The sequence below is a fragment of the Chrysoperla carnea genome, chromosome 5, assembly GCF_905475395.1.
Source record: "Chrysoperla carnea chromosome 5, inChrCarn1.1, whole genome shotgun sequence".
Taxonomy (NCBI): Eukaryota; Metazoa; Arthropoda; class Insecta; order Neuroptera; family Chrysopidae; genus Chrysoperla; species Chrysoperla carnea.
This window is the reverse complement of record NC_058341.1, coordinates 60,320,019-60,345,705: the sequence shown is the minus strand read 5'-3', so window position 1 is coordinate 60,345,705 and position 25,687 is coordinate 60,320,019. Positions and strand designations below refer to the sequence as shown.

The following is a 25,687-nucleotide window of genomic DNA, read 5'->3' as shown; positions in this document are numbered from 1 at the left end:
AGAGGTCTACTTTCACGTGAAATTATTATAGTCAAGTAAAATATTTTAATTAGTTAAAATCAGTTTTGGTTTTATTCGAAAGATTATTAAATAACATAAAGAAAATTATGAGCAACAACTTTCTATCTTAATAAAGTTTTTCGTAATTTTCTAAAGATCACAAAATGGAATATGCAAACTCCTACACATACAGGTGTTTAAGAATACACCAAGGGGTCGATAAGAGTACGCATTTATCAATCTACAAATATATATCGCAAATAAATCCACTAACTCCTATATATACGGTACATATCTCATGCCACCAAGTTTTACACCCCAAACACCCAATTCGGTATTCTTCCGCAGCATGAATAGAACTGAAAAACGTAATTTTGGGTTTCTTTTTTACGATTTTCTAGTGGTTGTAAAGAAAAAGTTTTCCCGTAGATAAAAATCGTATCTTTCTAGCACGTCTAAAAGTGCCTTGGAATTTGTATAGAGGAGTCAGCTTTACTTTATATACACATAGCATAAGACAGTCGTATAAGAGTACGCGCATACTCCTATACACCTGCGCACTGCTTCATCTCACACCACAGAGCCATTTTATGTAAACACTTTTGCTGCTGCCGTCTAGTGGTGAGTAGCGGAACTTTAATTTACAAATAAGCTTGATAATAACTATCATACAAAAACAATAATCGTTCTATGTGAAATACATTACGCTTTCGAGCTTGAATACTTTAGGAATGATGAAAATAAATAACAATTTGCACAAAAAACTTCAGACTTACCTACGTAACTTATCGGTTTTACTGCTTTTTCTATTTTTTCTTCGTGACGCTTTTTCACTGTTATGTGGTCTAAGCATAATTGAAGTTAGCTTCTAATCACAAATTGTTTGATCGCTAGCTTCACTGCGTACTCTTATCTCCCGTGTAATCTTAGAACAACTTACCCTAGATGGTATAATCTGTACCTCTTAATTATTCTATGTATTTCTTATAAAAAAAACTTAAATTCAACTCACCTGAAATAATTAAGCCATTGAAGCAGTACTTGATGATGCATTATTTGCTTGTGATGGCATATGCAATTAAGTTAACAAACAGCTACTCTAAATCGTCATCTAATATTATTACATTTTTTTATTTTATAATGATGCACTTTTATATAAGGGGAAAAAACGAAACAAGCCAAAAATTCAACCGATAAGCATTCTACCACATCCAAAATGCATCACAGATGAAAAACGAGATACGTTTTGATCAAGAATAGAAAGCTTATCTTCATAAAATCATCCTCTACATGTATTCTTTTTTTTTAAAGAAAGTCAAATAATAAAATAAAGCAGAGCATGTAAAAACATATAGAGCCGTTGAACAAATAACGTAATTCTACAGCTTTATATTCCAATTCAATTCCCTCATTACACTGCAGATAGTTATTTTTTCTTTCTTGTATTTTCAGTTTTTATTTATTTTTTTTTTTTTTAATTGTATTAGTATTACGGTGGTAGTTATATAGTGATGAGGATATTTTCTAAAACTATATTAGTGAACGAATTCTTCTAAAACTAAATTAGCGAAATTTTGATTTATAAAAAAATTTCTTAAATAAAAATTGATTTTTCTTTGTTGATCTACCAAAATGTTTCTATAAATTAATGTTTTTCCATTGTTATACTATGTATATTATATATGAAATATATCAAGGTATAGTAAGTTTAGTCCCAAGTTTCTAACGCTTAAAAAAATTGATGCAACGAACAAAATTTTGGTATTCATTAAATCATTTAAAGAGTCCAGGTTGTCTGCCTGTCCGTCTATTAACGCGAAAGGAGATATCCAGTTAAACATTTTATAGCGTGCTCAGGACGTAAAAAGTGAAGTCGAGTTCGTAAATGAGCAACCTAGGTCAATTGGGTCTTGGGTCTGTAGAACCCATTTTGTAAACCATTAGAGATAGAAAAAAAGTTTAGATATAAAAAATTTGCTCATAAAAAAAATTAAGATTTTTGTTTGAAACACGATAACTCAACAACTGTTACAAAAAAAAGTTGTTACTAACAACTTTTGTTTGAAACATTTTTTTGTAAACATTGTTTACCCGTGAGGGCGCAAATTAGGTGCAAATTTTATAGTATGTATTATATGGATATATCAGTTAATATTTATATAGTGTACCTAATTGGCTATATGTAAGAGTCGCTGTGTTTCTTTAGTTACATGGTATTTCAACAATTAACTCAGTCAATTGTTTGTTTTCACTTGTTTATTATTAAAATCAGTTTGGGTGAAAATTATTTTAAGTACAATGTGTTTTATTATGAAAATTAAATTTTTTTATTTTTTTTTTTTTATTTCTATGCTTTATTGCCTATTTAATAGTATTAGGCTGCCTTGTCAAAAGTATCTCACCGCCACGATCACCTAGATTTAAAATTTGAAGTTTAAAGCACAAACAGGGAGAGTGGTAGAGAAACGTTGTCTGCCACTCCACGGAGTGGCAAACAATTGACTGAGTTAATTGTTGAAATACCATGCATAGTCAGTGTTGATTTCTTTATCACATTACACATACAAACATGTGACACATACATAACTGATAATCAAGTATAGTACATATTATAAAATTTCCGTCTAATTGGCGCCCTCACGGGTAAACAGTGATGTTTACGAAAAAATGTTTCAAACAAAAGTTGTTTAATTTTTGATAAGGAACATTTTTTATATTTAAACTTTTGTCCTATCTCTAACGGTTTACAAGATGGGTCCTACGGACCCAAGACCCAATTGACCTATGATGCTCATTTACGAACTTGACCTCACTTTTTACGTCCTGAGTATGCTGTAAAAATTTCAGCTCGATATCCAAAATCACGTTTGGAAAATTAATAACTACGACATTCTTCTGTAATTAACAGTTTTGAGCTATGGTGTTTCTATAAAGGCTACACTATCCTAAAAACCAAACCCTAGTCGGCTCCAAACCAGTACCTCTATAATAAACCTACTTGAAATGAAATTCATTGGTATAATAAAAATTAATATGCCATGAAATTAAATAAAATGTGTGGGCTGTTTTTAATGTTTTTGACAAAAAAAATTTTGTTGAAGATTGTTAACACAATTTTTCACTTACTAATAGAAAGTTGATTGTTTTCACCCCGAAAGTATTTTTTATTTTCCTCAAATACAAAAATGAATGATATCTTTACGTTTGATACATATTTTAAAATTTACGTTTAAGGTAGTACGAGCGCAAAGGTAAAGTTAGACTTGTGGTTGAAATTATTTGTATCTTATTTTCAACTTCATGAATGTCGACAAAAAATAACAGTAAAATTGTTCAATATCTGCTTCGGTTTTCGACATATCGAAAGCTAAATAATTAAACAAAATTTTCAATTTTCGATATTTGGAAAATTACTCCAGATATCGAAAAATTTTACTCTTCCAGTTATAACATAATTCACCATAAAAATTGAAAATACATATTTTTTCAATTTTTGTTTCCACTACTGTGCTCATACATCCTTAATTAGTCGGATACAACGCGTTTTTTTTTTGTATTACATAATTTATAAAGGTTTTATTACCTTTAATTTAAATAGTTTATTTTTAATTTCTACCTACTGGCTTTGGGGAATAATTGAAAACCTATGCATCCATCTACCGTTTACTATAAGACCAATGTTAAATATTCCTTCTTTTGAAGTCATTTATTTATTTAAGTAAACGGGCAACCCCCTCCCTAAAATTTTCAGGAAGTATTTATACTTAGTCCTACTTTATATAAAAAAAAAATCAAGCCTGTCAACCAAAAACGAGGTAGGGGGGAAATTAGAATTTTAATAAAATGAAATAATTGAAGATAAGAAAAGTAGTATAAAATAAATTTTTCTCTGGTATTTAGCACAAGAATGAGGATTTTACTTTTCAATGATATTTACGATTTAAATGTTCCAAGATACAAAACTTTAAATTTCTTGGCTAACTTAAAAAAATGAAAAATATTTCTAGTTTTTCGTAAATTCAAACTCAAAACGATAAGATATTAAAAGATTTTCAATTTTTTCTACGATATTAAAACAATAACTTTCTACATATACTTTCGAGTTTCAATTTGTAAAATAACTTTATTTCTAAAATATCTTTCTATTGCAAAGTCGTAGAAAATAAATTTAACTATATATTTTTCAATGAACAAAATATATGATTAACATCATCGGGAGGTTATTGATATAACAGCCAAAGGTCATACCCACCACGGTTGTTACATGGGCTTGCATTCAGTTAAGGTAGTACTATCGGTAATAGACTTTGCATTCAGAATTTAATGAAACTTGGCATAGTTGTCCATTATTGGCATATCATAATTAACCAGGTCAATTTTTAAGGGCCTTCAAAGAACTGAAAAAAATATTTTTTAAAGATATTTTAACATTGATCCTTATGGGAAATCACAGATTTTATTTTATTTCACAAATTTTAGGGACATTCACAATTTTTAGGGACCTTCAGGGAACTGAAAATCTGAACGTCCAGATTTTCAGTTCTCTGAAGGTCCCTAAAAATTTTACTGGTTAATTATGATATAATAATGGACAACTATGCCTATTCATGAAATTCTGAATGCAAACTCTATTACCGATAGTACTACCTTCAATGTCTTCCATACAAAAATATGGTAATCAAATTTTATGAGATTGTTTTTTATCAATATTACCTGATAAAATAGAAATAGATGTGACTTTTTTAGCGAGCTTTTTTTTTTATTGAATATGATCCAATTTTGTTCCCAAATCAATACAGAATTATCAATTTCTAAAATTGAAGGCTTTCAAAGAACTCTTTGTTGCTAGTGAAATTCCGATATCTGAAATTGTTTAGGAACGGTTCGTTCATGAGATATCAATAAAGATTGGGCAGTTTTTTACAGTAAACTTGTACCAAAAAAATCAGAAATTTTTTATTCTTAAACTATTAGTGAGTTTTTTATTTCACCGATCTGTTGGAAAAAAAACAACTTATTATATAAAGGGTTTTCCATTAGGAGTGCCTGAAATTCATTTAAAACTGAATATTTTTTTTGGTATATAAAATTTTGTGTTATTTTTTTTGTGGGGCATTTTCGTTTCTGTTTTGAAAAGTTCTTTTAAAACTGTCTGTAACTTTAAAATTATCATGAACAATTAAAAAATAAAAACAGTTTTGCTATAACCTTTCCATTCTTGTCAAAAAAAAAAAGAAAAATATGTTTTTTTCAAAGTTCCAATTGGCCTTGAATGTAATTCATACCTTTGTTTAAATAAATAATTCATAACTTTAATTTTTTGTTTATCAAATATAAATAAATTATTTTTAGCTTTTGCATAATTAATGATAACACATAATCACCTCACAAAACACAGGCACAATGAGATCTGTTTCCCAAAGAGCAGATTTTTTAAGAAAGCAGATTTTATTAATTATGAATTTTTTTACTTGCTTTCACGCTTTGGCAAACGCCAGAAACCAGGCCAATATCTGACACTTATGGCTTAAACGATGTTATCATTCGATGCTAATAAAAGATTGGGCCAGTATTGGTTTTCAAGCTGCACCCAAAGCTCAAAAATCTTCACACAGGCTTGGCTCGGTTTTATAGTGTTTTTATAGTTTATTGTTTTTTTAATGATTGAAAAGCAACATATCTTGACTAATGGCTAACCAAAATGTTTTCAGCAAATTTTCCAAAAAATCTTACCTTGATTTGCATAACTTATTTCTTATCCAGCAAACTTGATTTAATAAAGATGAAAATAATCATTTACGAAGTATATTTTAAATATACGACAAATGGTAATAGTGCTTTTCGAACTTCCTTTATATTGCCCAGGGTGATATACTCAGGGCAAGAGCTTAGAATTTATCTTTAGAATTTGATGAAGGGTTATCATGTAGCCCCCGATTTTTAAAAACGCAAGACGTCATCACGCTATCTTCGTTTTTTTATTATCAACACTTTACCATATCAAGGACGTAGAATACAAATCTTGCGTTAATTCTGGTAGTTTGGCAAATTATTTTATGGAACTGGGAGTAAATAAACTTTTACATAATAAAGCAAGGTAATAAAAATTTATTAATCTTTGAATTGCAGTCAGGGAAGAGAGAATTTGATACGGAATCATAAAAGTTTTATAATAAAATAAATATGCAACAAGTAAAGCGTGTACCTTAAAGTGTATTTTTTATTTATGTTTCTACTACAGTCATTTTCGCTTTTGATTTCTGAAAAAAAATATACAGAGAAGCTGCGTAAAGGCTAGTGGCGCCTTTTTAATAAGTTTCAGAGTCAGTGTTTGAACCAAGCAACGTGATGTTTTGAAAGTTTGCGTATTCACGGTTTTCTGTGTAATGGGTGTCGGAAAGAAAATGCGAAAGCCGACAATTCAATTTTTATTCAATTCAATTTAATTTTACAGTCTTAAATAAAGTCAATAAAAAGAAAAAAGTTTTCTGTAAAATTTCCATAACTTAGGCCAAGCTAGCTTTTTGTCACGTTTTAAACTTAAAATTCAACGAAATTAATTCGATAACAGTATATTTTGCTTGCTCTTTGTTACTTTTTAAACTTAACTTTTGTAATAGCATTTTAACAGTTTTTTTTAAGATTTATTTACTTATATGTGTCAATATAATTTCTTTTTTGTGTGTGATATTATCCAAGGCAATAATATTCAGTAGAGACACTATCCAGTATAACCTGAAACATTTTAATTTTCGCAACCATGGACGCTGGTATCGTCCAGCTAGTTCACGGAGCTTTTCTATATACAATCCCCAAAAAAAAAAAATCGCTCGTCTAAAAAAATCCATTTTTTCAAAATTTCAAATATATCTCCGAGAAAAAAAACGGGAACGTTTTCTGCTTATTCAAATTCATACTGTACACCGTGTGAACTAAATTGTAAATTGCACATGCAAACGGAATGTAAGAGAATTCTCAAGGGGACGATTATATTCAAAATTTTAAAATCAATCTACACTAATAATACAACAAAATTAAATAAAAAATCATGATACAAATTCTATGTTGTTCGAAAAAACTACAAAATTTCTAAAAGAGGGCGAAGGGTAACAAATTCAACACTTCGACTGAAAATTCGAGATCAGCAACCCCAACAAAACCCCCTTATATGATGGAAGGGGGGGGGGGTTGGTGCAAAAAGGAGTATATTAATAAAAATATCTTAAGTTTCGCGTTACTTTAGCATTTTAAACTATTTTGGCCTTTTTAAAATCTTTTAAAAGGTATTTATTCTGTACACCCCTTCCCCCCAATAGCGCGGGGGCTAAAACTTAAAAGTTCCGCTTTAAACCATTTATACCTTTTTTAAGAATAATTTTTTGAAGCCAAAGCAAAAAACTGCCAATCAATACACCCAGCAAACAATTATTTTCAAAAAATGATAAATTTTCCGTTTTTCGCAAAAATATAGGTCAAGGAGTCATTACGAATATGCAACCTAATATGAAAGATAATAAGAAATGCTACAATTTTTAAAAAAAATTTAACTCTTAGGCTAAACTGTTTGGCGGATTTGGCTAAAATCCGGATTTTAATTGAGAGAAATTTGAAGTTGTAAGTATTAAAACCTACTTTTGGTATTAGTTTCATTAAAATCACTCAAATATTTTCCAAGTTGCAATCAAATGAACAGTTTTACCAAATGTATGTATAAATATATCTAGCACTTGGAAGGAGGGGCCGAAACCACCCCAGAAAAATATGAGGTGTAGTTTTGAAAATTTACTACAAACCCACCAAATTTGGATATGCACCGATGTCTTCTCTTGCGAATATAAAATAAAAATTATAAAATTTCTGAAAAAAATGCTATTTTTAACACCTTTTTGTTGGTTAGACATGTTGCATCACTCCGAGAAAGTAAAAAATTTCAAAAAATACTTATTTTTATGTGAAAAGAAAAACTTCCAAAGTTGTATAACATTAAAAATTTAAATTTCCACGTCTAATCTACCAGTTTTTTTAAAATTAAGACATTTTAGGCTGGTCATCCTATGTATAAGAAAACTTTTTCCATCATGTTTAAATTTGTTTTAGAAATTGTCTAAAATAATTGTATTATAAAATGCAATTTTTATCAAATTATTCATGGACATTATTTAAAGCTGATTAATGTACTTTTTGACTTCATGTTTATTTGTAATACCAATCTGTGTTTTCATTTTTTGTATTCTTATCAGAGTTCTTTAATTTTGATTTTAAAAATTACATACAAAAATGGCAACAATTACAAAAATTGATCCGCAAATAACAAACTTAAAATCAGATGAAGATTTATTAAAATATTTCACTAGTGATTTTCGTAAAGGCTATATTGAGGTTACTAATAAAAAGTTTGTACTTCCACAATATTATTTAGAATTTATGGAAAAAATTGAAAATTTCGAAGTTTATGATACTGACGTATATGTAGTATCGCACCCAAAAACTGGTACTACATGGACTCAAGAAATGGTCTGGTGTATTGGAAATAATTTAGAATTTAGTAATGTAGAAATTTATAAACGATTTCCATTCTTAGAAGTGACTTCACTCTTTGACATGCGCGAATGTCCTGAATTATTTGGAGAGCCGAAGAATCATTTAATGGACTCTTTGGAGAATGTTCGAAAGTCACCACATCCAAGGTACATCAAAACCCATTTACCTTGGGATCTTCTACCAAAACAAATAAGAACAGGCGAACGTAATCCGAAAATTATATACGTTTATCGTAATCCGAAAGATACAAGTGTTTCGTATTATTATCATTGTCGAAACAGGGAAGGATTTTCTGGCGATTTTAATGTGTTTATGAATCTATTTTTAGAAGGACGATTAACATACGGCCCATTTCCTGCGCATGTGTTTAGTATCTTCGAGCAAAAGCATCGCGAAAACGTTTTAATTATTACATATGAACAAATGAAAAATGATTTGAGATCAGTGATTAAAACTGTGATGAATTTTTTAAGTAAAAACTATTCTGATGGAGAAATTGCAAAACTTGAAGACCACTTATCGTTTGAATCAATGAAAAATAATAATTCTGTAAATTATAGCAATAGAGGTAATGATAATTTTATGCGTGCTGGGATAATTGGCAGCTATAAAAATGATATGACAGCGGAATTAATTAATCGTTTTGATAAATGGATTGTAGATAAATTTGGTAAAACTGAAATTAATTTTTAATTAGGTGATTAATAAATTTATTTTGTAAATTTTAAATTTAAATTCGTTTTAAACGTAATGAGAACAAGATAAGTATATTAAGTGTATCACTATCTAAGTAAAATGATTTTCCAAATTGTAAAATACCGTATATAATTTCCCGGAAAACCTTGTTTTATTTATTTGATATGTATACTGTAAAAAAAAGATTTTTCACGCAATTAAAGATGCTCTAACAGGGATTTCATTCTATTAAAAAAAAACAAAAATTGACTGGTATGTAAACAAATGACATGAAATTTTTTGATGGCGTAACTTTGTTGTTACCTTTTATATCCGGTGTATCAGAAAAAATTGGGCAATATTCAAAGGTTTTATAGGGTATGTTTGTACCGAATCCGTTCAAGTAAGATGGATACTTTTTCATTTGATTGAATGAGCAAAAACATTCCATTTTAAAATTGGCATATCTCGATCAACTTAATAGCTAAAAAATCGAAAAAGAAAAACAAATTGTGCACAAATACTTCAGCTAGAACTTTTAATTGTAAAAAACAAAATTGTTTTTAAATTTTAATTTCTAAAAAACTGATTAAAACCCTCCAACTACCTTCCAAAAAAGGAAGAAAAGAGTTAAGTACGCCCCTAAGAGGTCGACTTTTTTTACGAAGTGCCTAATTAACAACTGTGGAAAATTTCAAAGATGCATTGATTTTTTCCTTTTAAATATTTAGTTTAATTGTACCAAAATTTTAACACGATTTTTTAATTTACTGTTTAATTTTTTGTACTTATGTACTAATTATTTATTACCTTGTTATCTTATCAACTTTGTTATAAATGTTTTTTAAATTCATACTACAATAATACAGTTTTAGTCTTTGTATCTAACTTAAAATACTATTATTTAAATATGAAGTCACTCTTGTTACATTGATTTTTACACTTTTTAATTCTTTTTTGGTAGTTTTACAATATGTAATGTAGCTAAATATGCAAAACACCACAAAAACTACGTTAAAAAATAATTAGTTTTAACTGACTTTATTAAAATGAATGAGACTTTTAAGAATTTCGCAAAAATGTATTTACGGTTGAGATTTCAAGGAGATAGTTTTTTAAGATACTAAAGTTTTTTCTTTAATGTTTTCTAAACATTTTTATTATACTATAAAATCAGAAAGAACATTATTAATTAGATTAATGATCACTGAAGAAGATGTCTTAAAGTGGTCTTACAGTGGCACATTAGAAAACCTCAAGTTGTCATAATAATTTCATTTTGGGATTAAATCTTTGACAGCTAATTTAAAAATTATTTAACCTGCAGAGAGTTATTTCACCTGCAACACTATCAGTGGGTATCATGGACTAAATTTTATCTTCAAAAAAATTAGCGTTTCGCACTACAAAATTAAAATTCATATAATTGTGAACAAAAGGAAGAATAAGTGGGGTCAAGGTAAGAGAGCGCTATAACACGGTAGTCTTTTGTTTTTAAAGTTGAAATTGCCCAGCAAATTGGGCGGGTTTCTGCTTTTTTTATATAATCTCAATTATTTATTGCATATATTATAGACAGATGGCGCTATGATCGATTTAGTTGGGGGACAACCGGCAATCCGGCCTTGAAGATACTATACAGGGTGGATAATTTTTTTTTTTTTTTTGAGATTCCTTACATAAAAATGTATTTGAGGTATACGATCATAAAGTTTCCAGGTTACGGCTTTCTAGGGTAAGAAATGTCGAAAAACGTTAAACGAAAAAGTCGAAAAACGTTATCGAAAAACTTGGCAAAAGGTAATTTTTTTTAAATTTGCATTCTAATTTTTAAAAACAGTATGTTTCCACAATTTCCATTTTCTTTCAATTTCTTTAAAAAATTGTCTAAAATAATTATAAAAATTGTCCACAATAATTGTAGTATTGTAAACAATTTTTATCAAATTATTCATGGATATTATTTAAAGCTATAATTAAACTACTTTTTGAGATCATGTTAATTTTTAAAACCAGCCTAAGTGTTCATTTTTTGTATTCTTTTTTGAGGTTTTCAAATCAAATTTTATAATTATATACAAAAATGGTAACAGTTACAAAAATCGATCCACAAATAACAAACTTAAAATCAGATGAAAATTTACTAAAATATTTCACTTGTGATTTTCGTAAAGGTTATATTGAGGTAACTAATAAAAAGTTTGTGCTTCCACAATATTATTTAGAATTTATGGATAAAATTGATAATTTCGATGTTTATGATACTGACGTATTTGTAGTATCACACCCAAAAACTGGTACTACATGGATTCAAGAAATGGTCTGGTGTATTGGACATAATTTAGAATTTAGTAATGTAGAAATTGTTCAACGGTTTCCATTCTTAGAAGTGACTTCACTATTTGACATACGGGAGTGTCCTGAATTATTTGAAGATCTGAATAAAAAGGATCACGTAATTAACTCTTTGGAATATGTTCGAAGGCTTGCACACCCAAGGTACATCAAAACCCACTTACCTTGGGATCTTTTACCAAAACAAATAAGAACAGGGGAACGTAAACCGAAAATTATTTACGTGTATCGTAATCCGAAAGATACAAGTGTTTCATATTATCATCACGGTCGAAACGGGCAAGGATATTCTGGAGACTTTAATGTTTTTATGGATCTATTTTTAGAAGGGAGATTACCATATGGCCCATTTCCTGCGCATGTGTTAAGTATCTTCGAGCAAAAGAATCGCGAAAACGTTTTAATTACCACATATGAGGAAATGAAAAGTGATTTGAGATCAGTGATTAAAAATGTGATGAAATTTTTAAATAAAAATTATTCGGATGAAGAAATTACTAAACTGGAAGACCACTTATCGTTTGAATCAATGAAAAATAATAAATCTGTAAATTATGCCAATCTAGGAGGTAATAGTGGAAAATTTATGCGTGCTGGATTTATTGGAAGTTATAAAAATGATATGACACCTGAATTAATAAATCGATTTGATAAATGGATTGTAGATAAATTTGGTAAAACTGAAATAAAATTTTAATTTTATTACTAAAAGTTTTAAGTACTAAGTTTTTTTTTTTTTTTTTTTTTTTTTGTAAATTTGAAATCTAAATTATTTTAAACCTATAGGTACTTAAATGAGGACATCAAAAATAGATTGAGTCTATTTTGTATGTTAAGCCGATCCTAAAGTTAAAATGCTTTTTTAAATTATAAAATACTGTAAATAATTGTCCAAAAAAGTTTGTTTTCTAATTTGAATGCGTTTACAGTATAAATATAAAAAGTTATGATTTTTCACGCTGATATAGTTGCTTTAAGGCCGATTTCATTCTGTTACAAAGACAAAATTAAATTAACTAGTAATTAAAAAAATTAAATTAAATTTCTTGATTGTGCAACTTTGCTGTTACTTTTTATTCCGGGTGTATCAGATTTCGTGAACAATATTCAGAGGGTTTAAAGGTGTATTTGTACTGATTCTGTTCCGGTTTCAAGCAATACTATGCATCTCCTAAGCAGCTACTTAATTTTTATAAAACCAAACATCCCGCCAGATCTGGATTTACATACTGGACTGCAGTGGGCTTGGCTAAAATGATCATTTACAAAGGCTATTTTGAAGGATATTACGAAGGTTATTTCATCCTCTCGATGTAATAATTTTTTCAAACTTCGTTGGTACGCCTCTCATTTTCCTCAAGTGTTAGTTTTAAATTTAACTTTCACATTTGTTGAAGAATTTTCACGTAGTCTCCGGTTTTTAAAAACCTTAAGGTGTCAGCAATCACGCTGTCTTCAGTTTTTGCATTCTCAACACTTTACCGCACAAATGACTTAGAATTCAAATCTTACAATGATTTTGGCAAATTATTTTATGGATTTGGGAGAAAATAAACTTTTACAAAAAAAAGCAACCTAATAAATAAATAAATTGGCAGTACATAGTCAGTGTGGTACTGATGTCGTGTAAGTGCGACCTCTGTAATCCGCACGCAAACTTCATAGATTATTCTCCGAACATGTACTGCAGCTTATGCTGGAACGATCATTATCTCCATAGATAAATGATGTGCTTTATCCACTTTTCAGATTCTGTTTATTCAATTTTTTCCAGTTTTTTTTATTGCCATGAAAAAACGGCTCAACTAATTCTGCTGATAATCTGCTGAATTTTCTTTCAGTTCTTAAATACGCGATTACTTAAGTCTCGTATTAATGTCATTACTGATTCGCGAGATAATCGAGGCGAAAGAATCCACATTGAAAAGATTTGATTCGGATATTAACTTCCTCTGGGAGTTAAAAAAAGTTTAATTAAGTTAAATGTTTAGTACAGTTTAGATTGCGGTCAGGGAAAAGATTTTCGATACAGAATCATAAAAATTCTATAATAAGACAAATTTGTAGCAAATATAGCGTGTACCTTAAAGTGGTAAATTCAAGAAGGGTCAAAATATTTTATTTCTGTTTTTTTCCCTGTTTGATAAGAGTGAAGTGGCTGTGTGCAAAAACAAAACTTAAGTACTTTACAACAGTCATTTTTGCATTCTACTCTTGAAAAAATATTTATAAGTGGAAAGTTTTAGAAATATAATAATGTACACTCTCCCTAACGAGCCAAGTGAAAACAAATAATTGAATGAGTTAATTGTTTAAATACCATGTATATATATATATATATATATATATATATATATATATATATATATATATATATATATATATATATATAGTGTTGATTACAAATCAACAAATGTATATAATACCTCCCACTTAGATGCATTGCTTAACGCATGTATTCTATCATACTCGTGATATTTATATGCCTAGATGTAAATCGAACATTCTGTATACTTTCTGCCATTAAACCTACCTAAACTATTTGTGACCACTGACGTTTAACTGTAGATAATACTAATACATCATATGAATACATATGCAAATTATACACACACAGCTGGATATTTATAAATTGCTATTTGTTTATCTTTTTAATAAAACAGGCAAGAATTGTTTTCTTGGTCCCAAAAAATTTAAACACTGTATGTTTCCACAATTTCTTTTTTCTTTGAATTTGTTTAATAAATTGTCTAAAATAATTGTATTATGTATAAACAATTTTTATCAACCTATTTATATTATTCATGGACATTATTTAAAGCTGATTAATTAATCTACTTTTTCAGTGCATGTTTATTTGTAAAACAAATATGTGTGTTCATTTTTTGAATTCTTATCATAGTTTTTAAATTCTTATTTTACAATTGCATACAAAAATGGCAACAATTAAAAAAATCGATCCACAAATAACAAATTTAAAATCAGATGAAAATTTATTAAAATATTTCACTAGTGATTTTCGTAAAGGCTATATTGAGGTAACTAATAAAAAGTTTGTGCTTCCACAATATTATTTAGAATTTATGGATAAAATTGAAAATTTCGAAGTTTATGATACTGACGTATTTGTAGTATCACACCCAAAAACTGGTACAACATGGACTCAAGAAATGGTCTGGTGTATTGGAAATAATTTAAAATTTACTAATGTGGAAATTTATAAACGATTTCCATTTTTAGAAGTGACTCCACTATTTGACTTCCGCGAATGCCCTGAATTATTTGGAGAGCTGAGTGATCATTTATTGGACTCTTTGGAATATGTTCGAAAGTTACCACACCCAAGGTACATCAAAACTCATTTACCTTGGGATCTTTTACCAAAACAAATAAGAACGGGGGAACGTAATCCGAAAATTATTTACGTGTATCGTAATCCGAAAGATACAAGTGTTTCATATTATTACCATTGTCGAGCGGTGGAAGGATTTACTGGAGATTTTAATGTTTTTATGGATCTATTTTTAGGAGGGCGATTAACATATGGCCCATTTCCTGCGCATGTGTTAAGTATCTTCGAGCAAAAGAATCGCGAAAACGTTTTAATTATTACATATGAAGAAATGAAAAGTGATTTGAGATCAGTGATTAAAAATGTGATGAATTTTTTAAGTAAAAACTATTCAGATGAAGAAATTGAAAAACTTGAAGACCACTTATCGTTTGAATCAATGAAAAATAATAATTCTGTAAATTATGCCAATACAGGTGGTAAGAATTTTATGCGAGCTGGTATTGTTGGAAGTTATAAAAATGATATGACACCTGAATTAATTAATCGTTTTGATAACTGGATTGTAGATAAATTTGGCAAAACAGAAATAAAATTTTAATTAAGTACTAAACAAATATTTTCTTTTATTTTTGGTTTATTTAAAATTCAAAATCGTTTTAAATCTATACTAAAATGAGGACATTAAAATTAAATAGTTAAATATATTTTGTATGTTGAGTCAATCCTAAAGATTAGTTAATTAAGCATCACTATCTGCGTAAAATGATTTTCCTACGATAATTGCAAAATACCATAAATAGTTGCTTTGCTGTATCTTAGCTTTGGCTCGTAAAATGTAGATTGACCAGTCTTATGTGTTTGAACGGTATGTAATTATGTATTTACGTTCATCTATTCCCTCATAACTTCTAAACTTATATCATAATTTGACAAATGAGGTATCCTTCAAAGCGTCTTGATCGTTGGCTGGTTATTCGCTCCGAGCGTGAATTTCGTTTCCATGACAACGATACACTACTTTAATTATAGAATTAATGGATGCATATATAATTGTGTGGATTGCATTGAAAACTTACATTTAAAATTTAATATTCTTGTTTCACAAATTTAAATAAATAATTACGATAATTAACATTTGAAAAATAATATTTGTACAATTTGATTTCTTATTTTCACAATTTTTAATGCATTAAGTTTAATTAATTAGTGTTTTTCAATCATTTTAATTTGACAGTTTCTATATCATTAACATGTAAAGAATTGCAAATTAGTCATAACAGCCCACTTTATCTCCAAAATTTTTCACTTAAAGCGCTGGCATCGATTTTATTATCCCTACCATGACTACGCACACAACGAATAGGCTATGAAACGTCTTATTAAATTGAATATGACATAAAGTCATGAACTAAAAATTTTGTTAGGTATCAAATGAGAAAGCGTAGTTAGTATTCTTCAAAAATATATATATTGTTATACTTTATCACGAAACTCTAACTCCAAAATTTATTTATTTTCGTCTATTTCCTTTCTATTTTATCTTTAATTTAATGTAAGGATCCCTAAACGATTAGGGGGAAAATCAGTTAAGAAAAATAATGGTGTTTATTCCCTAAGTTTTTCTTCAACAAACACATAAACAAAAAAATGTTCATTCATTTACAATTTTCTTAATTAAACTTTAATTAACATTTTTTTAAGTATATTTTTGTAACAAACATATCCAAGTACCACACGACACCATGCATTGTTCACAATGTCTACGCTAACAATAATAGCATTCTATATAAAAAAAAAAACGCAATACATTTACCAAGCGGTTATGTAAACACCCACATGACTATCATATACACTGTACTGTTCTTTTACAGGTAGATTTTAAATTCACAATATGTGTGGTAGACTTGTAGACACGGAAAATTTTCGATTACACCCATAAACCTGAAATGGATGAATACCCGTTTAATAAAATCAGAATGTTCGTTGACCAACATCTTGTAAATTCCAATTTTCTGAGTGGCACTATTTTATTCGAGGCAAAGATTGGCACCAGAAAATTATGTATTTATTCCAATCAATCCAATCAAATTAGATGGATCCTAGTATATATGCCAGTCAAATCCTACATTAAAATCGCAAAGCGCGATGTAAAGCTACTTTTTTGGTATGTTATTTGGACCCCTAAGGGGAGTGTGAGACCACGTTTTGCAAACAAATAAATTTTCCCTAATTTATCATCAAGTGGAGTTGGTATGAAATTGGGCACAATAAATAATGTATACAAGATATACAAGATCCCAACTTTGGCGAATCAGCATTTCTCCTTAGAATTTCCCGATAAAATAAATATTTTACAAAGTACCTAATGTTAAATTAAATAAAATGCATTAGAATTGCCGCCCCACATACCCGCAGCTCAGTTTAACAATTAAATTTTACTCGACAATTTACTTTCTTCGTCAATTTTCCTGATATGGAGAGGGTGCAGATATCTACAGACTAATGACAGTGAAATTTACAAAATTAAAAAACATCCGACGAATGCGGTTTTTTCCTTGTAGCTTTTCCGAAATAAACGGATTTTCTTAAAACATAGCTTTGAACACTTCGATTAAATTACCTTAAAAAAATTTAAAAAAAAACAAAATTGATTCATCCGTTCAGGAGCTACGATGCCCCAAACAGACACACATATAGCAGTCAAACTTATAACAACCATCTTTTTGGTTGTGGGGTTAAAAACACCCATTCTACATTGAAAAATTCCTATACAAAATAAATTTCCAACAAAAAATTCCTATACACTTTTTCGACCGATTATCGAGATACGACTTCGATAATAACTATTTGTAATTTTAAAATTTCTCGATTAATAGTAGGTACTTTGAAATTTTTATGTTAAGCAATTCCCCAAAATTTTAACATTTATGGAAATATTAACGTTCAAATTTTATATTTTAAAACTATCAACGTAAAATAAATATCAACATAACTATTCAAATCAGAGAAATAAAATTTTTGGATAATAAATTGCAGAAATAGTATATTTACATATCTATGGAGCAAAAATAAAGAATATCCGAGATCCCTTTTTCAAAGCAAAGTGCGACAAACATAAGATTTTAGACATTCTTTGCTTGCTTTCGTGGTGTTGCTTCCTTCCATATTGGGACAAACGAAGCCCGGAGGGAAAAAATTTCAATTTTCTATAATTTTTTAAAAATATAAATTTCAATTTGAGTCGTTAATCGAATTTTAACCGAGAAATTTACAAAATTACAAACTATAATTCATGAAGCAACATCTCGTCAATCGGATCCAATAGCTTTAAGGATGTATGAACATGACAACAATGTTTGATTTAAAGGCTCAAAATTTGTTTGTAGGTAGTCTTTTACTCAAAGAATATGTTGTTAAATTTTCAGCTTAGGTATCCGTGCAAATTTTTAAGAAAAAAGTCATTAAAAATCGATATAAAATACATTGGCTCTTATGGAGGAATCTCAAAAAACGACATATTTTGGAAGTTTTTGATAATTTTCATTTGGAATGAATGAAAACAAATTAAAAAAAAACTTTTTAATAGAAAGTAAACATATTAGCAATGAATTAGAAAAGAAAAAAACTAAGTGTCACCGTCCATATAAGGGATGTAAGAGCAGGGTAGATTAAGGGTTGAAATTATTTTTATCCTATTTTCAACTTTGATGATGAATTTTGTTATAACTTCATGAATGTAGACGAAAAAAAAGAATAAAATTTTTCGATATGTGTCTTGGTTTTCGAAATATCGAAAGCTAAATAATTGTCAATTTTCGATATTTTGAAAATTAAGCCAGACATCGAAAAATTTTATTCTTACTTTTCGTCTTATATCGTCAAGTAATAATATAAATTTATCATCAAAATTGAAAATATCTATTTTTAAATTTGTGCCCCCACTACCATGCTCATACATCCTTAAAGAAGCTTTTTGTTCTTTCGGTGTAGGTTTATTGGTCTTCTTCTGACTCCCTGTATATTATATATAAAAATTTACATAATAATATAGGGTAGTACATAATTATCTAGTAGGGTTGCCAACCACACTCTGTTATATGGTATTGCATTATATTAATAGAACCTATAAAATGTGTTAAAACTTAATGTTTTGAGTTTACCAGAGTTGTTCAAAGGAGAATTCAGAAAATTAAGAGTTGACCGCTATTTTCAGCCAAATATGTTTAAATAACACGATGGATATATCTTTATATTATTGTAACGAGTCTGATTTCGTGAGTGGCTGGACGGTCGTTTTTAGAATAATAAGATTCAGGCCAACGAATAAGGTAATTATGTGAATAACTAAAAAACGACATGGTTTTCATGGAACGACATTTATGAAAATGTGTCGTTATGAGTGCTGTGGAAATAACACATCAGTTATTTCTCTATGGAATGACACTGTGAAGGAACGCTATTGCAGTGCAGTGCTTTTGCCCTTTTGGTTTAGTGTTTCATGAGGTACGATTCGACGGAGGTTTTGGAATCACCTCGCCTCACTTTTGTAAATATGAACTTATCCTCACCTCGGCCTCGGTCGAGGTAGAGTCTTGTATATCCCTGCCTCACCTCGGCCTCGTCCGAAAGAAAATAAATGTCTTTAAAATTTGGAATATAAGTTGGCTAAAAAAATATTATGATAAGTTGAAATCCCGTAATGTTTTAAGAACTACATAAGAGGTTCTTCAAAATGCTTCCACGATTCCCAATATTGGGGTTTAACCTCCGTTTCTCTGGTATATACGCCTATAACAGAGGCCACCCACATCATTATTTGTTAACCTTTATTTATTTAACTTTCATACATATTTACAATTACATTTTGATGTGGGTGGAGTCATTTACTTCATTCTTATCCAAGCGACGACAATGTGATCAATGCCCCCATCAATTATAATTGTTCACATTGCCGCTGCCTGGATTCGAACCCGCAACCTAAGTCTAAGTAGACAATCGATCATTGACAAACGCCTTAGACCGCTTGACCACTTAAGCTCTTACTGTAAATATAAAGTATAAATGGCATTAAATTTGTTTCAATTTTTAATTAAATATATAGTAATATAGTATTAAAATATGTATGAATACATAAAAAAAATAAGCAAAATAAAGCGGGGTTTTTAGAACAATTTACCTCGCCACGCCTCGTTTTTTTGAACAATATACCTCGCCTGGCCTCGTTTCGTAACAAGGCTTAAAATTTTGAACCTCGCCTCGGCTTGTCACGAGGCAAATCGAGGCTGCCTCGTAGCCTCGGTGGAACACTATATTGGTTGCAAATATATTTGGAAAGCAAGATTGTAAATTTATTTTGTGTGAGACAATTCATGTACCTTTGTGTTAAACATTAAAGTATAGAAAAGTTTTTTAAGAATTAACCTAGTGATTTTTTATCATATGAAACCTTAGAGGGGAATAATACAACATATATATATATATATATATATATATATATATATATATATATATATATATATATATATATATATATATATATATATATATATCCTCCGTGAGGTTTGTAGGTAAAAGAATTTAAATTCTTTTGGACTTTTTTGTTTTTAATAAATCAATACCTAGTATAAAACAAAGTCGATTCCTTCTGTCTGTCCCTAATCTCTATGTATGCATAGTTCTTTAAAACTGTGTAACGGTTCTCAATGCAGTTTTTTCTAGTAGATAGACTGATTCAAGTAGAAGGTTTTTATGTATAATACATGCATAATATAAAAGAGTAAGAGGTTGCAATAGAGGGTGAAAGGGGTTCAAAAATGTAAAAAGTTGTGCACCGATTTAGCTCAAATATTGAAAAGATATACAACCAGCTTCAAGGATTGTTTTTCTCTAATATTCACCTTCGCGGGGGTGGAGAGGTGGAGCGGAAAAGTGGGGATGCATAATCGAATATACCCAAGTTGGGTATCAAATAAAAGACCATGACGTGTAAATTACAAAACTATAACCCTTACGCAAGGGGATATGTTTGGAGGGGTGCAAGTGGGGATGATGCCTAGCAAGGCGCGTAGTTTACAGCTACTGATTCATAATTTCTGAAAACTCATATACAGATGTCTCTAATTATGACAATAATTATCATACTATCCAACTATTTCTATCTTGCATGGATGCAGAAATATTTGGATAAATTATCGCAAAACATGGAAATTGATAAACGATTCTCCTAGTTTTCTTGATTATGCAAGTAAAATGTAAAAAAAAATAAAAACAAAAATCATATCGTAATTTTAACGAACAATATGATGTGAAGATATTTTCGTTTTGTTGTAATATAACCTTACTTGAAATAATATTTCATATTCCTCTTTGTATATTTAATACAATATTCAGATAAGTATACTATTATATTCTATATTAGTCCAGGAACAAACGTCTTTCAATCCAGACGGATGCATTTGAAAATGGCTAGTCAAAATTGTACGTGCTAGTCTCCAGTAATTGTATGATTTAATAAATAAAGACTTCAACCGCGAAAAAATTTTTATACTAAAGTCAACTAACCGAGGTCAACCTTGAGAAAAACATAGTGCGTTTTTAAAGCACTCATAGTTTAATTTAACTATACTTGAGCTATTTTACCAAGGACACAATTTAAAAAAAAAAAAAGCACATAGTTTAATTTAAGTAATTCGATCTTTTAATTTAAAATATTTAGAAAAAACATAAATTGGAATCAATTAAATTATACTATTAGGCTCGAAAACACACTTTAAAGTTCAAAAAGTTAGTTCAAATTAACTTTTTGAATTTTTTAATTCTGAGTTCGGAGAAAAAAATCACTTCTGTCTCTTAATAATTGCTCCCATTTCTCCCATCCTATTGTAATGTTGTAATTTAAAATAATAGTACCTAATTTAAAATAATTATTTTAGTAACTTTTACTAAAGATAAAAAGTTGTAACTTTGGTAGGTATTTCTTTAACTATTGAAGCATATGATCACGTAAAAAAACGCGTTACCGCACCACAACTTTTTTAGGGCCATTTTACAAAAGTCCTTTTTTTTGCATTCAGCTGCGGCTTGCAAAAAGTATACATTCGATCTTGCTGAAATTGTGTGTGATACTTCATGGGCACAAAAGCTACAATCAATTTAAATCTCAGCTTTTAATCTTTAAAACAACAAAAGTTATGCATTTTTGAAATTTCGATCCATATCGATGCTTTTTTGCAATTTGAGGGGACATCGATGGACCAATCGGGTTCATGCACAGCTCATTTTTTTCGTCTTTTTACGGCGCCTTAGCTTATTAAAAGGTTTTTTACTCAATCCGACGGTGTCTGACGCGAAAGACCGGATTAGGCCACTTTACCATTTTTTTTGGACCCTTTCCGACCATCAAAAAATTTTCGATTTTAGTTTCTTCAATTTGTATCATAATTACCTACTTAATTCAATTTTTTTCTCCGAACTCAGAATTATCTAAAAATTGACGCCATTTTTTTTTATTTCATCACACTATTTATCAAATTCTATGATTCAACCCTCATTTTCAAGCTTATTATGTCTAGGTTTGACGAAAAATATACTCATGGTCTAAATGTACCGCTTAAGAGAAAACACGCTACACAAATAATTTGAACGAAGCAATATCATAAATTTAAATAATAAGTTAATTGGGCAAATAAATATGTCAGTTTTTACTTCTAATGCTCTATCTAGACTCATAATAATCAAAACATTATTAGGCAAACATGTTAGTTTTAACAGATGCCGTCCTAATACTATAGACATATAATTACTATTTTAAATACATGTTCTCCTAATATTAATTTAAGATCTTTTAATTTTTTTCAATACTATTCTACGAAATTTGTTGTGTGCTGCTTTTAACCACGGGTATAGGGTAGCCACTGGTTACGGTAACTACGGGAGCGGAATTTCTCATGGGTCGAGCCCGTTTTTATTATTATTAAACAATAAGGTAAACATTTTTTAAACAATTCAGCAAAAATTAACTATGTATGTAATGAAAGGCAAAAGTACTTAAGTGCAGCATTTTCGTGGTTGTAGACAAGCTCATCGGTGCAATATTTTTGTCGGACAAAATATTTTATAGTTCTACAATAATTATAAGTGTTATCAACCGATCATAGTGTTCGACAAATTTCCCTGCTGCGTATTTTTAGACCGATAGCTAACATATGACGTTCTCTAGCCCATTAGAAAACGGAGCACTTTCGAAAAAATCTTAGAGAGAAAGTTTGGTAGACTCGTCAAAAGGAAGCCACTCATGAAGTTTCAAGTATGTATTTATAGTTTAAAAAAGCCGTGGTATCCCGGTCTACTGCTCTAAAATAACTTAATATTTAGTAAAATTATAAATTCGAATCAATTAAGGATGTACGAGCGCCAGGGCAATTTTGGATAAAAGGCTTTTCTTTATATGAAGTTGAATTAAGTATAAATATTGATTTCTCCAAAATTATTTAAATTAAAGTTAAACCTTAATAAATTATTGAAAACAAAAATCAAAAACCGTTTTAAACGGGGACGCAAATTAACAAATATATATATTTTCAATTTTGATATTGAATTATGTTATAACTTGACAATATAAGACGAAAAGAAAGAGTAAAATTTTTCGATATCTGGAGTATTTTTCAAAAATTCGAAAATTGAAAATTTGGTTTAATTATTTAGGTTTCGATATTTCGAAAACCAAGGCAGATATCGAAAAATTGTATTCTTATTTTTCGTTTACATTCATGAAGTTATATAACAAAATTCATCATTAAAATTGAAAATAAAGTACAAATAATTTCAACCACAAGTCTAGACTGCAGGAGGCACGCTTTGAAGTTCCAAAGATTTGCCTCTGTCTGTTGATTTTAAGTAAACGAAGTTTCAACCGGTAAAGTATTAACGTAAAAGGTCAAAACTTGCATCTTGATTGTGTTGATTCCTATGAATAATTATGGGTTTTTAAATTCGCTACAAAAGAGGTTCTTCCATTTTTACCCAACTTTTTACCCACAATTAGTTTATTTCACATATTCACATTCATCGGCTTTATATGTCGTCATCTTACTCTCTACCTAAAAAGTATAAAAGCATATATTTATAGAACTTGTGTTCCTGTAGACTTTATATACATTTCCAAGAAAGTATACGTTTTACTACCGACAGGATACAACTAACGTATGTGAATCGTAAATTTTGTGTTATGCTTTGTTAAGTTATACAATTTTATACTTGAAATTAATGATTAATAGTATATGAGCCTTATTGTATCTATTTTTTGTTATTGAGAATTCTAATTTAATTATAATGAAGTCGAAACAAAATATTTAATAGATAAACATAAAAAAAATGAATATGGCCAATTAATTTTAATACAGGATATATAGAAGCTTGTTACTCCTGTCCATGCACTAAATTATAGCAGTTATTTTTTGAATTGGTTCAGTATCACGTACTGAATGCAAATGCATAAAATCCTTATAAAAATAGGCGGGGAAAGTGCCTCCATTTTAAGGAAAACCGTTTTAAGCTATATCTACATAACCGTGCACTTCAAATTTCCTATCTTTTATGTGAATTTTTTTTTTTTTTTTGATTCACTAACTGTTTATGACTAATACGACTACTGACTATTTGATTGATATCTCTTCTAATATTTGTGCTAAAAACTTAACTTTTACTTTAAACTTTTCTTTTTAAAATCAATATTTATGAAGTTATAACGCGTTGCAACCACCGGGTCCAAATTAAATTAATAATTAATAAAAAAGATAAAACTTCAATAAATATTTGAAAAAATGTTAATGTTAGTAACATAATTAACAACAAATAATTTGCCTTCTTATCTGCAAAAAGCAGCGAGCACCTCTTGAATTTTTTTTTTTTAATTAAAAAAAAAAATGACAAAAAAGATAAGAAATCCAAATTTGTAAGGATTTTGTGTATTTACATTCAATACGTGATAATAAACATATTTTTAGCAAAAAATAACTTCTGTAAATTAGTCCAAGAAAAATTTCCATATTATCGGTAGATGTAATGCGACATTGAACGCGTAATATCTTCAACAATATTAATTTTAGAAAGAAAAGTTTAAAATATAAGTTTTAGAAAATTTGTAGCTTTAAAAGTTTAGTTATTAGCATTTTATTGTTTAAACAAATATTCAATAAGTAAATGGTCATGGTCGTATAAGTCATAAACATTCAGTACGTGATACTGAACCTATTTAAATAAAAAAAATAATTCCTGAAATTTAATGCAGAAAAAAAATCTCTGTTGTCTGAAGTATTTCAAGATAATGTAAATAATAAAAATGTTTTCTACAAATCAAGAAAATTTAATGATAAAATCAAATTTTTGTCTTGACTAATGTTAAGCGATCCATACATCATTAAGTTATTAAATATTATGTATTTATGTTTTTCGAAATCATCTATCTATAAATGTATCAGTTTTTAATGGGAAAAAGCATGATAAGTTATTTCCCAAATTGGCAAGCTTGTTCTCACTTATCCCCCTTCCATAACACTAAAATGGTAGTGTTTTAAAATTAGATCTATTTTACCATGAATTATTACCTGAAATTCGATCAAAGAAAATAAAAGTTTGAATTCAGTAGAATATTACATTTTTAAATGAAATGAATAGACTGAATCATTGTTAGGAATCTCTAGAGGGGGGCAGCTGTCCCTAACTCGCCCCGCCCCCTTGGCGAAGCCAATGTAATGGATAGTTTTTTAAAACACGCTCTCTAAATATTTATACTAACAGAAATATTTTTATTTTCAGAATAAT

The 25,687-nt window shown here is 29.0% G+C and overlaps 3 protein-coding genes across 3 annotated transcripts; all 3 read left to right on the top strand.

The window, feature by feature from the left end:
* The first annotated feature begins 8,277 nt into the window (after positions 1–8,277).
* On the top strand, positions 8,278–9,357 carry LOC123301273 (luciferin sulfotransferase-like). The gene has a single exon (XM_044884008.1). The coding sequence runs from the start codon at positions 8,278–8,280 to the stop codon at positions 9,232–9,234; it is 957 nt and encodes a 318-aa protein (XP_044739943.1). The 3' UTR covers positions 9,235–9,357.
* Positions 9,358–11,281: 1,924 nt separating this feature from the next.
* On the top strand, positions 11,282–12,271 carry LOC123300784 (luciferin sulfotransferase-like). The gene has a single exon (XM_044883432.1). The coding sequence runs from the start codon at positions 11,300–11,302 to the stop codon at positions 12,266–12,268; it is 969 nt and encodes a 322-aa protein (XP_044739367.1). The 5' UTR covers positions 11,282–11,299; the 3' UTR covers positions 12,269–12,271.
* Positions 12,272–14,490: 2,219 nt separating this feature from the next.
* On the top strand, positions 14,491–15,464 carry LOC123300754 (luciferin sulfotransferase-like). The gene has a single exon (XM_044883401.1). The coding sequence runs from the start codon at positions 14,508–14,510 to the stop codon at positions 15,462–15,464; it is 957 nt and encodes a 318-aa protein (XP_044739336.1). The 5' UTR covers positions 14,491–14,507.
* Positions 15,465–25,687: the final 10,223 nt, after the last annotated feature.